General features: G+C 48.4%; 1 protein-coding gene across 5 annotated transcripts in view; it reads left to right on the top strand.

Annotated features, from left to right (window-relative positions):
• Nucleotides 1-17677, top strand: part of NSD1 (nuclear receptor binding SET domain protein 1) — a 115251-nt gene that overhangs the window by 84050 nt on the left and 13524 nt on the right. For 3 of the 5 annotated variants that reach the window (XM_039485519.1, XM_039485522.1, XM_039485518.1), the window contains exons 15-21: nucleotides 185-390; nucleotides 1247-1359; nucleotides 2841-3110; nucleotides 4956-5072; nucleotides 8936-9077; nucleotides 10070-10176; nucleotides 13790-13994. In XM_039485519.1, coding sequence (XP_039341453.1) covers nucleotides 185-390; nucleotides 1247-1359; nucleotides 2841-3110; nucleotides 4956-5072; nucleotides 8936-9077; nucleotides 10070-10176; nucleotides 13790-13994 — 1160 coding nt within the window. Of the gene's footprint in view, nucleotides 1-184; nucleotides 391-424; nucleotides 427-1246; nucleotides 1360-2840; nucleotides 3111-4955; nucleotides 5073-8935; nucleotides 9078-10069; nucleotides 10177-13789; nucleotides 13995-16195; nucleotides 16269-17677 lie in introns of all 5 variants that reach the window. The other 2 variants (XM_039485520.1, XM_039485523.1) reach the window with 2 other exon arrangements.

Genomic DNA, 17677 nt, shown 5'->3' with positions numbered 1-17677 from the left:
TTCTCTTCCCCAAGCCAAGCTTCTGCCCAGCACTGCTGCTTTGTGTGACGTCCTGGAAGCTGCAGGAAAGTTCCTTTTCTCTTTCTCAGTGCCCCTAGAGAATGAAAAATCGCTGTTGCCAGCTTTTAGGGGCAGTGGTGTCAAAGCTTTGACCTACTCTTCCTGTCCCTATCCCCTGTGACAGGTGGTGGCCAGCTGAGATTTGCCATCCTAGAACTATTCCTGTAAATATCCAAAAGATGAAACATGACATTGGCGAGTTTCCTGTGCTGTTTTTTGGGTCCAACGATTACCTCTGGACGCACCAGGCTCGGGTGTTTCCCTACATGGAAGGCGACGTGAGCAGCAAGGACAAGATGGGCAAGGGAGTGGATGGCATTTATAAGAAAGGTAACACGTTTCCTCGCGCTCTGGGGGGCACTAGCTGTCTGCTCTGAGATTGTTTTGGGCCCGTTCCTCTCTGGTCCCACGAAGGGCATCCATGGGGTGGAAACCTGATGGCCCTCCCAGAGTCAAGGTTGAAGCAAGGCTTGCAGAGTACCTCTTATTTGTGCCTCAGACCCATAAGAGTCAGAGGTCTGAGCTTATGCCAGGGTAGCAAGAGACACCCAGCTCCTGAATTCCAATTTATTCCCGTTCTGCCACAAACTCTGTGAACTTGGCTGAGCCACTGCACCTCAGGTTCACCATCTGTAATGTGAGAATAATTCATATACACACAACATTGTTGTAAAGCAGAATACACCATACACTTAACACAACTCCTCAAGGAAAAGGTACGCCACTAACAATCCATACTGCATTCCTCCAGCCACAGGCACCCACCTTCCAGCTACTCTGTGCCCCTTCAGTCTGGCCTCTTCCTGATTCCTGCTTGTGGGTGTTGGATGCAGCAGTGTGTTGTGCTGGAGGGGACCCGCCGATACAAGCAGTGATGGAAGGCCAGCATCTCAGGGGGCAGAGCTAATGCTGCCCTCGCCCCCCACCGCCCTCAGTGGGGCTGCTAATGCTTCCAGCTCGGTTCCTGGTAGCTCTCTTCAGTGACCCCTCCGATGGGGTGCGTTACTCCACCTAGGGAACATCTCTCTTTGGGGCAAGGTAGCAAGCCACTGGAGCGTGGCCTGCCCATTCAGAAACATGCATACAAACAACTGAGCACAAACGTGGCCATGGAGAATACTCAGGCTACCTGACTTCAACACTAGCACAAGGGGCTTCTTGTAACACAGCATCTATTTTCTTTCAGCTCTGCAGGAAGCAGCTGTGAGGTTTGAAGAGCTGAAGGCACAGAAAGAACTGAGACAGCTGCAGGAAGACAGAAAGAACGATAAGAAGCCTCCTCCCTACAAACATATCAAGGTAAGGACATCACATCATCACCAGCTGGTGGGAGATAGAGGGGAGGCCTGGGTCATAAGCACTGAGCTGTTGGTGCAGGATATTTACAGGGGAGTCACATCTTACGCGGGGGTTAGGTTCTGAAGTCAGCGCACAAGGCGAAAATCGCGTATAGTCAAATGCTCATTGAGTGGAATGGCGGGCGGAATCGCCCGCACTACAGGTGCAGTATTTAAATTGTTGTTTTTCTCTTTTTTGTTTTGTTTTGCCAAGAGCGTATAGTTAAAATTGCATAAGTTAAATGTGCCTATGATGCGACTCCACTGTACAGGCACACAGAAATGCCTTTGCTGCTTGCAGAGTCCTGCACTGTGGAGCATGCCTTTGAAGGCTGATTAGCTACCCCCAGGGAGGATTGACAGGAAGGTTTTCAGTTCCAGCAGTATATTGGGGCACTTCATCTGTCCTCTCTGCTACCTGAATTCATGTAACAGCTGTTGTCACTGCTGGACATCAGTAACAGAGGTGCTCTGCTTTACTGAGACATCTCGGGGCATCTTTATGTAGCTAAAGACCAGTCATATACAGTCCCGGAAATGTCTCTTCCCCCATGTGGGTTTAGCCAGTGGCGAAGGAAAACACAGTTTTGTGCAGTTGTGTCCCACCCCACTGTTTGAGAACCAGTGCGCTAGAGGTGGGTCTAGAGGGATTCGGAGGACAGCTCTAGTTACAGGTGAGTAGCGTACTGCTGTTCATTGCAGAGGAGTGGATTCAGAAGGGATCGCAAGTTGGTACAAAGAGCCGCAAAGGGCTTTTCTCAAGAGAGTGTCTATTTACTGCCCGCCTTTGAGTTCCTTGTCTTTAACCAAGTCAAAGGCCCTGCTTGTGCTACAAACAAGCCAGTCTCTTCTCCATCTGGTGCTGCCCTCTACCTCCTCACAGAGATGTTTTTAAAGAGCTTCCTGGGTTAACTCTGAGTTTCAGAATGGGCCTTCAGACCCCAGCCTTGTCTGGTCACTCTTGCCTTTACATGGGCAAGATAGTTGGGTAGGGAGTTAACTACTTGTTTGCCAGTGCTCAGGCAGAGTCCCTGCAACCTGTCACAGGTGTGCAGTCTGGGTGGTGGATGGCACAGAACTGTTGGGAGGTAACTTCTTCCAAACCAAGAGGCCCCAAAGAGAAGCGATGTTAAGACCTGTCACTCGGAGTGGAGAACGTGTTATTTCACACGGAAGATGCGTAGGGTGTGCCAAAGACTGGCAGTGGCAGCGAGAGTGGTAAAGCTGCACCTCTTGAGTGCAGTCAAGAGGCTAGGGGTGAATGAATTAGAGGGATGCCTACAAGTTCCTTATATGCTTAGACCTGTGTGGCCTTCCGTCCTTTGCTAGAACTGATATGCACTGTGGCCTGTATGCTGAGAGGGTGGGGTTAAATGCAGCGTTGGTTGTTCCTTGTCATGCTATTGTTTCCTAGCTAGCTAACCTTGTATGTGTGCATTCAAGGTAAACAGACCAGTGGGCAAGGTGCAGATCTTCACAGCAGACCTGTCTGAGATACCACGGTGCAACTGCAAACACACAGATGAAAACCCCTGTGGTCTGGACTCAGAGTGCATCAATCGCATGCTGCTGTATGAGTGCCATCCCCTGGTCTGTCCGGCTGGGGAGCGCTGTCAGAACCAGTGCTTCTCCAAGAGGCAGTACCCAGAGGTAGAAATCTTCCGCACGCTGGCACGAGGCTGGGGCTTGCAAGCCAAAAGGGACATTAAAAAGGTACCCATTATGTGTCTTCATTTTACTCTGTGGTAACACTGAGCCAGTCTTCATAGACATCTTCCTATGGTTTCCATAACTTACATATTGTCTGACCAAAGAGCTCAGATAGAAGAGACGTGAATGACTTCAGTTTCCTGACCTGCTTTCATCCAGGTGGCAGGGATGTTCTAGCTTAGCTGGGGAACTGCCTTGGGATCTAATAGTCCCCATAGTAGCCTAGAAGATGGTTCGGTCCATCTGCTTATATGGCCCGCAGACACTAAAGTGATGGGCAGTAGGACCGGGTTGAGATTTCCCAGACAGGGAGCACTGAGCTTCCATTCTGGAACCTCCAGGCATTCTTCACATGGGGATCTTACTTAAAAACCCAGGTCTGTTGGGGAAGCTCTCAGAAAAAGGGCAATGTCCTTGGGAGAGCTGTAGTGATGGCTGAAACTAGCATATCAGGATGTGGAGGATCCCCCTACTGCCAAAACACATATGTTTCTAAAATCCAGAAGTCTAGATCTGCTGCTGGTTGGAGGGATTTTCTCCATAGTAAAGAGGGTTGTGTTAAACAACAAAGGAAAGCAGAGAACAATTACTGTGTATACTCGTTCATTAGCCCGTTCGGTTATAAGCTGACCCCCCAAGACGGTTAGGTAAAACTAGCAAAAACTGTATGACCCTTTCATAAGCCGACCCTATATTTCAGGGATTGGCAGACTTTGGCTCCTGGCCTGTTAGGGTAAGCTGCTAGCGGGTCGGGATGTTTTGTTTACTTGGAGCTTTCACAGGCACAGAGCCCCTCAGCTCCCAGTGGCTGCCGTTTGCCTTCCCGCAGCTCCCACTGGCTGGGAACGGCGAACCGCAGCCCCAGGGAGCTGAGGGGCTCCGGGCCTGTGAACGCTCCAGGTAAACAAAACGACAATGTATTAGATATTCAAGTCAATGATTCCATAGAGTTTAAAATCATCACATTTTGCTGTAGATCTGTTTATAAGCCGACCTCCGCTCTTTGATGCGTCACTTTTTTACCAAAAATATTCAGCTTATGAACGAGTAGAGACAGTAAGTTGAATAGAGGACAGAGACGTATGTGTAAGGGCTGTTAGACAGCAGAACAGGCTAGCCAAGGAGGGGTTGGCCTCTCCAGAGAGAGGAAGGCCAAACTCAGCCCCTGACCTGGCCTCTGTGGGCTGCCCTAACTGCTGCCCGTGATGCAGTGTAGGTGGTTATCCCTGAAAACCTTCCATGTAACCTGTCTGTAACCACCACACAAGGAACCAGCGAAACTCAGATGCTGAACTGGGGGTATCTTTTGGTAAAAGTGGCGCAGCATTGTACTCACTGTGTTTGGTGGCCTCTTGAACAGGTTTTCCTGCGTGGGATAAATGCTGGCAGTGTTCAGACCAGGTGCCCTGTGCTCTGCGATGTTGCAAAGCTTGTTGCTGGACTGTTGCAGGACCGTGGCTGTGTATCAGTTCTGCCGACAACTGTAATTCAGTTATGGAGCAGGTGTCAGTGCGGAATTCTGTAACACACTGAATCCAAATTCACATTACTTTATGCTGTCCCTAAATGGTTTATTTTCAAATAGAACAGGGGGGAATGGTTGACTATATTATTAATGGTCCTGTTTAGTTTACTGAATACATTTTTTTGAAATGCATGAAGTTGCTGCAGAATCTAGGTGAAACGAGCTGCAAAGTACCGGGGGTCTAGTCTTTAATTAAATGAAAGTATCCAGAGAGGAAATGGCTAGCAAGCTTTGTTAGCACAGAATTGCCTTCCTCCTCCAAAGAGTTCTGCTTCCGTCAGCAGCAAGTCCTGAGCAGCTGCCTGTTACTTTTTCTTTTGCAGGGTGAGTTTGTTAATGAATACGTGGGAGAGCTGATTGATGAGGAGGAGTGTCGGGCACGAATCCGCTATGCACAGGAGCATGACATTACCAACTTCTATATGCTGACTTTGGACAAGGTACGTGATGGGCCTCTCGCTTGCCAGTATCTTAGACCAGTGGCTCTTAATCTTTCCAGAGTATTGTACCCCTTTCTGAAGTCTGAAATAAATAGGATGAAATTCAATAAGGACAAATGCAAAGTGCTCCAATTAGGAAGGAACAATCAATTGCATAAATACAAAGTGAGAAATGACTGCCTAGGAAGGAGTACTGCAGAAAGGGATCTGGGGTTACAGTGGATCACAAGCTAAATATGAGTAAACAATATAATACTGTTGCAAAAAAAATAAAAGCAAACATCATTCTGGGCTGTATTAGCAGGAGTGTTGAAAGCAAGACAAGAATGAATTCTTCTGCTCTGCTCCACGCTGATAAGGACTCAGCTGGAGTGTTGTGTCGTGTCCAGTTCTGGGCACCGCACTTCAGCAAAGATGTGGAGAAAGTCCAGAGAAGAGCAGCAAAAGTGATGAAAGGTCTAGAAAACATGTCCTCTGAGGAAAGACTGAACAATTTTGGTTTGTTTAGTCAGGAGAAGGGAAGTCTGAGAGGGGACATAAGGCTTCAAGTACATAAAAAATTATTATAGGGAGGAAGGTGATAAATTGTTCTCCTTAACCTCTGAGGGCAGGACAAGAAGCAATGGGCTTAAATTGCAGGAAAGGCGGTTTAGGTTAGACTTTGGGAAAAACTTTCTGACCGTGTGAGTAAGCACTGGAACAAATTGCCTAGGGAGGTTGTGGAATCTCCATCATTGGAGGCTTTTAAGAGCAGGTTAGACAAACACCTGTCAGGGGTGGTCTAGATCAGCGGCTATCAAACTTTAGCAACCTGAGGACCCCCATTTTTATTTAAATTTTTTTGCTAACCCCCAAGTCCCCTGCTCAGCCTCAGGCCCTTCCCCCAAGCCCCCAGCCCTGCCCCTCCCCCTCTCCCAAGCACTCTGTCCCCGCTCCTCCCTCTCCCTTCCAGCTCCTGCTGCATCTGCTGAACAGCTGTTTCTGTGTGCAGGAGGCACAGGGAGGGAGGGGGAGGAGTTGATCAGCGGGGTCCACAGACCCCCTGGAGTACCCTCGCGGACCCCAGGTTGAGAAGTGCTGGTCTAGATAATACTTAGTCTTGCCTCAGTGCATGGGACAGGATTAGCTGACCTCTCGAGGTCCCTTCCAATCCTACCATTCCATGGTTTCCCCAGTGCTCAGATGTGATGGTCACAGGGGCCATATAGGCAGACAGGCAATAGGGTTTCTCTAAATATGATTTCTGCTCTTACTGGCTCTCTGTTCCTGGGTCCATGGTGGATCCAGCCTAGAGTGTCTCAAGCCACCCCTGCTAAGATCCTGAGGCTGACGTCTGTTCACCAGAGCACGTTTCCTTTCTGGCTGTGGTCAGAGAAGGACCCTGCTAGGACTGTAACTTGCTGATTGTCAACTCACAGACCTCACAGCTCTGCTTCCCTCCCCCATCACACCCTTGGTCTACCCCTCAGCCTCAGGTCCTGGCCTTGTGCACTGTACCCACCTCAGCAGAGGCGAATTCTCTGGGTGTCTTTGGAGCAACTATAGAGTCATCCAACTGCTTCTGGACAGTGAAGTTTTCCCACACCGCACCATGAGCAAAGGGCTAGAGGGCCCACATTTTTGGAGGATGCTAGGAAGCCTGGGATATGGGTGGCTGGACTGAGGCCCACATAATGCAGTGTAGATGCTGGAGCCTCAGGTTGGGACTCAGGTTTCAACAATTCCTAACCTGGGGTTACAAATGCGTTCAAGCCCTAGGTTAACAAACCCAGAGTCTGCTAACCCCGGGCTTACACTGCAGTGTAGACAGAGCCTTAGGGCATTGTTTGGGAGCACGGGATTCCACTGGCTCCAGGCCTCCCTTGATCACAGGTGTCAGAAAAGTGCTCAATAGCATGCTCTGCTCTTGTTCCACTCTTAGGTGCATCATTGAGTTCTGAGGCGCCTCATGACTTGAATTCAAAGCACCTGAGCACCAAGCAGAGGCCTTGGTCATAGCTGTAGGCTTCTCTGCACTCTTGCTGTCTTGCCTGCTTCTCTGTCCTTCTCTTTTGCCTTTCAGAGACAGCAGAAGTATCTCAGGAGCTTTAAAGTGCTTATCAGCTGCAGCCATGCAGTGTCTCTAAGCACAGACATGCCTCGTGTGTGGTGTCTCAAGTCTCTGACTGAGACACACTCGCACCTGCCTCCATGAGCAATCAGGCCCCAGAGTGAGCTCCTCAAAAGCCCTCTTGGGCTTCGACTTTTCCAGGAGTTGCACATAGCCGACCCAGAAGCCCGAAAGGCTCAAGCTCCCCACTCAGGTGTTGATGGTTGACCTGGCCCATAGCAGCGTAGATCCGACAGGACGGAGCCCGGAGCTCTGCTTTTGTCCCGGTAGAACCTGAAGCCTCCTTTCTCTCAGTGGCATCTCAGGTCTTCTCACCAACACTGTTGCACCAAAGCACAGTCCCAAACCTGAAGGGGGGCAGAGGTAATTGCACCACAGAAACGCCGTGTTCATTAGCGTGATTGTTACAACCGGATCAGTGGTCAGCCAGCTGGCAGCGTCGAAGGCAAATGAAAACTATCACTGTGGACCCCACTGTCCTACCCTGCCTGCACTCCAGCCCATAACCTGGTGTCCTCTTCGGCTTGGCGCTCTTGCTCGGGCCTCACATTGAGGCTGTGTCTAAATCTTGCTGTTTCTTTCTGCATAGCCCCTCTAAGAGACGGCCTTTCCCAGCCATCCGTCCAGCTGAAATGCTCCTCCCAGGCTCTCATCTTCTCGATTACTGCAGCCTCCTTCTCTTTGGCTTTGACAAATGTGACCTTGCCCTGCTCGTATCCATTCAGAACAGGCCTTCCAAGGTCTTTTCCTAGCCCTTGGTTTGACCATGTCACACCTCCTTTTGCACCCTCCACTGGCTTCCCCTGCTCTAGGGCATCAAACACAAGCTGCTTGTCTTCGCTTTCAGGGCCCTTCACGGCCTGTCCTAACCTTCCAATCATCTCATATTCACTATCAAGCCATCAGTGCTCACCTCTGATTGGCCCATGATGTCAGCCTGCACTCCCCACATGTTAAATGTTCCAGCAAGCTCCCTTGTGCTTCCCCGGTGCTGCCCCACATGCTTGGGAGGAGCCACCTCATTATCCACCTGCAGATACAGTCTCACAAATCTCCTTTGCTGTGACAGCTGTAAAAAGGTTGGCAAGGGTTGGACTGGCGGTGCGCAGAGACTGCCACCTGTCATGCTGACCATTATTGTCTGATTGATTACTTGTACGCCCCCTCTGTCTATTTGTTTGTTGTTTCTTGTCTTATACATAGATTGGGGCAGGACCGACCATCTTGTGACTCTTTGTACAGCGCCTAACACAGTGGGGTTCAGGTCCACACCTAGGGCTCCTCGGTGCTTCAGTGATACAAATAATAAATAAGAAGATGATTATGGAGCACAAGAGAGCAGCACAGGAGTGGTGCTGGTATGCCCTGCCGCAGCATGCTGGCCCGATACGAGCCCTGGGTTTTACCCTTCTGAAGAAGGAAAAGCAGCCTCTTTCAGGAGGAGGCCTCCATGTCCATTGCAGGAACAGATGCTCGGGGGGTCGGGGAAGGGCAGTTCTCTGCATTTTACACTTTGCCTGCAAGCCCCAGCAAAGGGAAGCAGAGTGCAGAAGCTTGTTTGGATTGTGTCAGGTGTCAGAGGTGCACACAGAAAAGGTACTGCCTGTAGGGCGTTGTAGAACACATACCCAGGCACTGAAAGCCAGCATGGAGAGCATTTGGTAACACGCTTTGGGGGCAGGGCAGGGCCTGTGCGGGGTGGCTTGAGCAGGAGACATTACGTTAGAAAAGTTGCTTTTCCTTGTGCTTTTAGGATCGAATCATCGATGCCGGACCGAAGGGCAATTACGCTCGATTTATGAACCATTGCTGCCAGCCCAACTGTGAGACTCAGAAATGGTCCGTGAATGGCGATACGCGGGTTGGGCTCTTTGCTCTTGTCAATATCAAAGCTGGTAAGGGACCTTGTTCTGTTGTTGACCGGAGTTCTCAATGGTGGGGAGCCTGTGGCAAGAAAGGGAAGGGTCTCTAGCGAGGGTCTGGAACAAAGCCTCAGTACGCAAAGGGGGGAACACACAAGCGTGGCAGGGGCGGCAGAACTGGGGGATTAGCGAAGGGCCCCTGCAATGGAAATATTGGTGGGGGGGGTTGATGTATGTTTCCACCACCTGCCCCATATTTTCCACCCCCCAATATCTTGTGGAGGCAAGAGCGGGGCCCTGGTGTGTTTCCATCTCCATGCACATGCGTGGTGGGGGAGCAGAGGTGCGAGGGACCTGGAGGAGGGGCCAGAGGAGCTCCAGTGGCACACAGCATTGAGTTGGCCACTGGAGAGCAGGTAGGAACTGCTCTCCTTTCCCAGCCGGCTATCGCAGCTGGGCCGGCCAGCCATCGCAGCTGGGCCGGCCGGCGCTGGTGTACAGGGACTGTGCAGCGGGGACACAGTGTAGCGGGGACAGGCCGGGGGACGGTGCACTGGCACCTGGGCAGGGGGAGCCAGATACTGAGGAACTGCCCTAGGAATGGCAGGAACTGTTGGGATGCCCCATTACAGCCGGGCTCCAGCTACCCCTAGCCCCCATCGAGCTGTAGCAGCTCCCCCTGCTCCCTGTCTTTCCACCTCCCCCCTTCTCAGCAAGCGTCTGTGCCCCTGAGCAGAGTGGCACAGTTATAATTGCCCGGGGCCCAGCAATATGATTCCTGGCTTGCCACTGGCAAGCAAACAAACGCAATGGCAAAACTGGAATGTGGCAGGTGATATGGTCTGCATCTAGTCGCCAATCCATGCAGATCTACCCTATGGGAGGGGAAGAAGCTGGTGCCCCTCCACATTTCTGCCAGCCGTGAGTAGGTTCTGGTGAATCTTCAGTTCAGCAGGAGAAGCAGAACTTTCTGCCAGGTGGTTTGTCACAGTCTAGATGTTGCCACTGATTTCTTTTATTGCCAGGGACTGAGCTGACTTTCAACTACAACCTGGAATGTCTGGGAAATGGAAAGACAGTTTGCAAATGTGGTGCTCCGAATTGCAGCGGGTTCCTAGGGGTACGGCCAAAGGTAGGACAGCCCTTCTCTGGCTTCTCTTTATTCTTGGAGCTGGAGGGGCCTGCTTGCTGCAGGGATACAGAAACGCCATGATAAATGCCGCCGTATTTTCAAGGTGGTTGTGAAAATCCTGCTGGGGTTGAGATGGGCAAACGTGCAAGTTCTTCACTTTAAGTTACCAGAGCACAGCATCTCAGACTTTGTTAAATCAGTGTAGGAACCAAATTCCAGAGCAGAGGACCTATACAGGTCCTATACAGAAGCCTTGTCTGCACTAGGAGAGTTCGTAAGTATTTTTCTCCATGGGTTTAGCAATAGTACATGAAAGTTTACTAGTAAAATAGGAACAGAAACACTCTATACCTGCACCAGGGATGAGCTTTTGGATCTTCCTGATTTTTGAGCACTTGATTTCGTAACTTTAATGTGGCACTAACAGGAATTTAATTTTTTTACTTTGAATGTTACTGTTTGCTTGGGATGGGGACTTCTTAATGAAAATATGCAGAACCAGTTGGCCTAGCTCGCAGTCTTCGCCAGCAGAGTCTGAGCCACAGCTGTTCAGTAGTTCCACATGCTTCCCCAAAGCAGCTTGTAAGCTCGGTGCTGTGGAGTTAGTGGGCACATGCTGCAACCAAGAAACTGCCTCGTTGAGAATTGAGTTTGGTGCTGCACCACCAAAGCCTCACAAGTTTACAGGCCAGGCCCTGTGTTCGCCACAGCAAGCTGGACCTAAATTCTGTAGTGGGATCCCAGGTTTTGTGGCCTTGTGGTGTCGCAGACTGCAAATTCTTCAGCAGCCTCATTTCAATGAAAATCACAGCTGTTCCACTAATTACAGATGAGCTGAATCGCACAGTGAGCCCCTCTGTTATTTATTTTGATACTAAGTTCAGTTTATTGTGTGCTGTCGCCACATTTTCGGTGCATGGTGTGCCTCATATTTTTGCTGCATCATAGAAATCAGGGGAAGCTGGAGGTTTTGGCAGTTGGATGGGAGCAGCTGATGCTTTGGGCCTGGGCGGTTGATTTGGAGTTTTATGATAAGCACATTATGGATGTTTCTGATAAAACAATCAGCAGTGAAATAGAAAATGGTGTTTACACTTAACTTGCCATTGTTGGGATCCAGAATTAACATTTCAGTCTGATGACTGAGGTAGTTCACTCCCTCAGAGGGATTGTTTCAGGCTATCTGCAGACTCAGGAAGACAGCACAGAACATAAGAACAGCCATACTGGGTAAGACCAAAGCTCCATCTAGCCCAGTATCCTGTCTTATGACAGTGGCCCATGCCAGGTGCCCCAGAGGGAATGAACAGAACAGGGAATCATCAAGTGATCCATCCCCTGTCGCCCATTCCCAGCTTCTGATAAACAGAGGCTAGGGACCCCATCCCTGCCCAGCCTGGCTAATAGCCATTGATGGACCGATCCTCCATGAATTTATCTAGTTCTTTTTTGAACCCTGTTATAGTCTTGGCCTTTTCAATATCCTCTGGCAAAGAGTTCCACAGAGTGACTGACTACGTTTTCTGTGAAGAAATTACTTCCTTTTGTTTGTTTTAAACTTGCTGACCCCTAGTTCTTGTGTTATGAGGAGGAGTAAATAACACTTCCTTATTTACTTTCTCCACACCAGTCATGATTTTATAGACCTCTATCATATCCCCCCTTAGTCGTCTCTTTTCCAAGCTGAAAAATCCCAGTCTTATTAACCTTGCCTCATACGGAAGGTGTTCCATACCCTTCTGTTTGTTTTAAAGGCTCTCTTTAAAACCATAAAGGCTTTACAAAAAAAGAAAAAAAAAAAAGTCAGAACTCAGGCCACATCTACCCTGCAGAGGCTACAGTGCCGCAGCTGTGCCTCTGTAGCGTAGATGCTTCCTACACCGATAGAAGGGGTTTGTGCATGGACATAGTTAATCCACTTCTCCCCCTTCCACTGATGTAGGACGTGTCTAAGCTACAGAGAATTCTGACATCAATCTAGCCACGTTGACACTGGGGGCTAGGACGACCGAACTACGTGTTGCACAGGGCGCAACATTTTTCACAGCCGTGAGAAATGTAGCTAGATCTAATTTTTAGATGTAGACCCAGGCCTCGGAATGTGCAGAATAATTCTTTAGCAAGGGGTATATTTCACAGCAAGAGTATTGCAGGGTCTTGCTTAGAGTGATCATCTGCTTTTGCAACTGCCCTTGCTATTCAAATACCCTGTGTTCCGTGCAGTCACTCCCCGCATGGCATTCACCTCCTGCTTCCCCCCCGCCACATACCTGCACTAAGGGGCAGGACAAAATCTGGCCGAGAGGGTTATTTACGTTAAAGTTTGAAGTTTCAAATTCAGCTAGTCTTTTAGTTATTCCCATGATGGTGGTCAGGTTTCTTGTAGTGGGGAACAATGTGTGTCAGTAAATCCTTTCATTACTCACCAACCTCCCAGGGGTTTGTCAAGCTGTCCAGAAACAATCACCTTTTGGCAAAATCCAAATATGGAAAATTGTAGCTGAAAAAAGAAAGGCTTTGTAAGAGTGGGAACTGCTGCGACTCTACCTCGAGCAGTTACAACTGCTGTAATAGCCCAGCTGTCACACCAGAAAAGGAGAGAGACTCATTGTGTCAGTACATATCCAAATAATGAAATACGTCAGTCTGAGTTCTGTTAAATTCTGATCAGCATCATTCGTCAGAGAGAGCCATCTATTCTGGTAATCTTCAATCTTATTTCCATTGTGTGTTACTTTGCCATTGCTAAATACAGTGTAGTGCACGTTTTTACCAGCCCGTTCAGTGCAAAGCTTCTGGATGGTTTCCAGATACGGTAGCAGCAACAGACAGTTAACGTGGGTTTCATGAAACATTTAGAAACGGCTGTGTCAGATGCCAGGTATGTCTCAGGTTTCAGTGGCAATGTTTTTCTAATTATGTATCCTCTGCAAAGCAGTTATTTCCCAGAATGGGATGCTTCTCCACTGCCCTAGATGGGGTTGAAAGCATCATTCACATCCCATTCACTTCAGCATAACTCACAGCATGTATCATGAGGGGTTTTAAAAGCTCTTCAGGTATTAAAATGTGCTCTATTGTTCAGTCAGTGCACTCCATAATAGGAAGCTAACATCCACGAATCACGGTCCATGGCTTTGATACTTTTCAGGGTAAGATAAAGCAAATCTACTTTTAATTCTTTAATGTGTAAAAACACTTACATCTCTCCCTTTGTTTAATCTCACTGCCTGGAGTTTGTCATTCAATCACCAACATACCAGTTTTTGATTCTCGTTTACCAAAAAAAAAAAAAAAGACAAGATTGGGTCCATGCCTAGGGAGGAAGGTTAGTCTGGCATGAAACCCAGGAATTCAAGTGGCTTGGCCCTGCTGTGTACAGATGGAATTGTTACTTGGCTTTGGGTTTCATTCCAGTTTTTCCTCTGTTTGAACATGCAGAGTATCCCCAGTTGCCTTGTTTTGGAGACGACAGTTGTGTGCTAGATGGGCAGCTCTCCTGTAGCAGGATACTTCAGCATGGCCTGTGCCACTTGCTTAGATCAGCCAGAGGGGGCAGAGAGAAAGGAGTGGGGGCAGAGACCACTGTTAATTTGTATGATCTTACTTGCAGAATCCCCCTAACCTTACAGAGGAGAAGTCCAAGAAGTTCAAAAGACGGCAGCAGGTGAAGCGCAGGTCACAGGCAGAGATCATGAAAGAGCGAGAGGATGAGTGCTTCAGCTGTGGAGATGGAGGGCAGCTAGTTTCGTGTAAGAAGACAGGCTGCCCAAAAGTGTACCACGCAGACTGCCTCAACCTGACCAAACGGCCAGCAGGTCAGTAATGCCTGGGGCAACTCCTCTGGGCTCTGCTTTTGGGAAGTTAACTGTACAGACCTGCACTGCTAGACCTGGCTTGGGGAAAGCAGATTCTCTGCTCACCAGCAGTAATACACAATTGGAACGTCTAAAAATTATAGATCGTAATTTTCCAACACAAGAGGTATCTCACCCACCATGAGGCAATTCTATATTGGACCTCAGTGTAATGAATAAAGTTGAGTTGATCACTGGACTGGAAGTTGGTGGTTACCTAGGGACCAGTGATCATGACCTGTTTACAATTCAATGTGAGCGAACAGAGAACAGTCCCAACCAGTAGTATATCCACTGGGTGCTTCAAAAGGGCTCAGTTCCCAAAGCAGAGAAAAATTGGGAGCTGGGGAAGCAGAAACACATTTAGGCAGTAAAATGTGAATGAAAAGTGGGAGTTATTAGATGGCCCAAAAATCACAACTCCACAATCAAGAAAGAGGAGAAGTTTGGTTAAAAGCCCATCCTGGTTCAGTGGCAAATTAGAAATAAAAAATCAATATATAACAAATATGAAAAAGGGGGAAATATAATAATAATAATAATAATATATAAATTAGAAGTTATGAAGTTTAGAAAATTAATGAGAAGCTAAAGATAGCAGGGAAAAATCCATTGCTGGCAAGGCTAAGGTCAGTGAGGAGATTTTTAAAAAATATATCAGGAACAAAATAAATCCTAGCAGTGGTATTGGCCCATTACTTGATGCAGATGGTAAAATTGTTCATATTGATGCAGAAGAGGAAGAAGTATTTAATAAATATTTCTCTTCTGTATTTGGAAAGAAGCAGGATAAAGGACTCGTATCACATGAGGATGAAGAAGTATTTTCCAATCCATTAGTGACTGAGGAGAGTGTTAGACAACAACTGCTAGGGATAAACATTTTTAATTCAGCACCCAAGAGTCCTAAAAGCGTTGGCTGAGGATATCTCTGGTCTGCCGATGTTCATTTTTAATAGATCTTGGAATACTGGGGAAATTGCAGAAAACTGGAAGAGTGCTAGTGTTGTGCCCATATTCAAAAAGGGCAAACGGGATGATGCAGCTATTTATTGGCTAGCAAAATAAAACAAAAGCTGATACAGGTTTTAATTGATAAAGAATTAAAGGACAGGAATATAATTAATGCAAGTCAATGTAGTTTTATGAAAATAGGTCTTATCAAACAAACCTGATTTTGTTCTTTGATGAGATTACAAGTTTGGTTGATAAAGGTAACTGCGTAGACTTAAAATACACTTTTGTGAGGTGTTTGACTGAGTACCTGTAAGCGAGTCCAGGCACCCCTCAGGACCAGATACGGCATTGCAGCTCTCCCGCAGGGCTCGTGCCCCCTGCCAGTGGTCACCAGTGCTGGAGTAGTAACTCAGCCCGCCCACTGGGTCACCGTCTTCAATCCACTCCTTCTGGGGTCACACTTGTCCAAACTAAGGCGTCCCAAACATGTCTGAAAGGCAAAAACCAATTCTCCCGCCCTCTATGGCTCTGTTCTTCAACCTGTCTTCGAGGTTCGGCCTGCAGCCCCCTTTGCTGGGGCTGGTAAGGGAACCTAGTCCCGCCCTTGACTCTGGGCTCTGGCCCAGGGCCCTGGCCTGTCCTTTTCCCATGTTGCAGTTTTCCCTCAGCCATTTCCTACCTTGACTCTTTACTTCCTCTCTGGGGCCCTCAGTCTCTTCCCTGCTTTGATCGGGTCTGTCCCAGGCCTCCTAGCCTGGCGAGCTTGTCTCCCTGCTTTGAGCTTCCTTCCAGCACGGAGTCAGGGCCCCACAGAGACCACCTTGCTCCTTGCAGGCTCTTTCCCCAGCTGGGCCCTGTCAGCTTTTTGCATACAGGAAATCCCCATGACCCTTACGGGTGAGGTTTGTCCTGTTATCAGGTTGGCGTAGCCCCAGGCTCTCCATCCCAAGGGCAAGCCACCCTATTACAGGACCACCTGCTGTTCAGGTTTTGAAAATGGGCACTTTACAATAGCAATACAGCACAGATTAAATGGCTTCAGAACTGGCTAACTGACAGAGTTCAAAGTAACCACAAATGGAGAATCGTCACTGAGGGCAGGTGTTTTAGTGGGCTGTAGGGGCTGGTACTAGGCCCAACGCTATTCAACATTTTTATCCGCGGTCTGGAAGTAAATATAAAATCACTTCTGATAAAATTTGCAGGTGACACAGAGACTGGCAGAGTGGTAAATAGTGATGAGGGCAGGGAGTCAGACAGAAGGATCTGGATTGCTTGGTAAGCAGGCCCATTCAATCAAAATGGGTTTTTATACAGCCAAATGCAACATTATACATCTAGGGACAAGGACTGCAGGCCATCACTACCGAGTGGGGCCCCTGTGATTCTGAAAAGGCTTTAGGCACTCACAGTGAGCAAGCAACTCGGCATGAGCTCCCAGGGCAATGTTGGGAAAAAACAACCCATGTGATCCTGGGATGTGTAAGCGGCAGTAGTGCATAGGAGGCAGCAGCAGCTGATTTTACCTCTGTATAGGGCCTCGCTGAGAAGATACTGGGAATACTGTGTCCATGTTTTTAAAAGGATGTTAGAAAATTGAAAAGGCTCAGAAAAGAGCCACAAATATGATTTGAGAGCTGGAGAAGATGCCTTAACTCTCTCCTCATACAGAGCTCAATTGCTTAGACTATTAAAAAGAAGACTGAGAGATGACTTGGTTATGGAGTATAAGTACCTTCACAGGTAAAAGATTAGCTACTACATGGCACTGTAATCTAAAGGTGGGTGGCTGAAACCAGCCACATTCAATGAGAAATTAGGCCCCAGTTTTTGACTGTGAGGATGATTAACCGGTGGGACAAACTCCCAGGGGACGTGGTGGATATTCCATCTCTTGATGGCTTCAGAGCCAGGCTGGTGCCTTTCTGGAAGATGCTTTAGCCAGACACAAGTGGCTGGATTCCATACAGGGGTAGCAGTGTAAAATGCCATGGTGTGTGGTATGCAGGAGGTCAGACCAGGTGATCTGATGGTCCCTTCTGGGCTTAGATTCTATGGATCTGTAAACTAGAGGCTTTCGGTAGCCAGTGACAACTAGTGCAGTGTGTGCCCAGCAGGGGAGCGCTACGGGTTGAATCCACAGAGAGGCCTGCAATTGACTCTGCTGCACATTGGGGGTGATTGTTTTTCTCCAGGATGGTTCTGATACTAGTAGTGAGTGAAAGTCCAAACTGCTTCTGTAAAGAACTATTGTCCTGTGCCCACAGAGGGGAGACAAGAGAATCTCAGGGCTTGTCTACATTACCCGCTGGATCAGTGGGCAATGATCAATCCAGTGATCGATCTAGTCTAGACGCGATAAATCGCGCCAAGTGCTCTCCCGTCAACCCTGGTACTCCACCAGAACGAGGAGCGCAAGCGGAGTCGACGGGAGAGCGTCAGCTGTCGGCTTACTGCAGTGAAGACATGGCGGTAAGTAGATCTAAGGACGTCAACTTCAGCTACGCTATTCACGTAGCTGAAGTTGCGTGTCTTAGATCGACCCTGCATGGTAGTGTAGACAAGCCCTTAGTTCCTTGTCTTCCAGTGTCTTCCCTCACATCAGTGTGAAGGGAGGAAGTTGCCCTCAAATTCATTCAGCCCTAGTTGAAACTGGAAACTTCTGGAACCTTTCAGTAGGGGGGTCA

This window comes from Mauremys reevesii, linkage group 8 (genome assembly GCF_016161935.1).
Source record: "Mauremys reevesii isolate NIE-2019 linkage group 8, ASM1616193v1, whole genome shotgun sequence".
NCBI classification, from domain to species: Eukaryota; Metazoa; Chordata; order Testudines; family Geoemydidae; genus Mauremys; species Mauremys reevesii.
The sequence above is the reverse complement of the archived record's forward strand: the minus strand, read 5'-3'. Positions and strand labels throughout refer to the sequence as shown.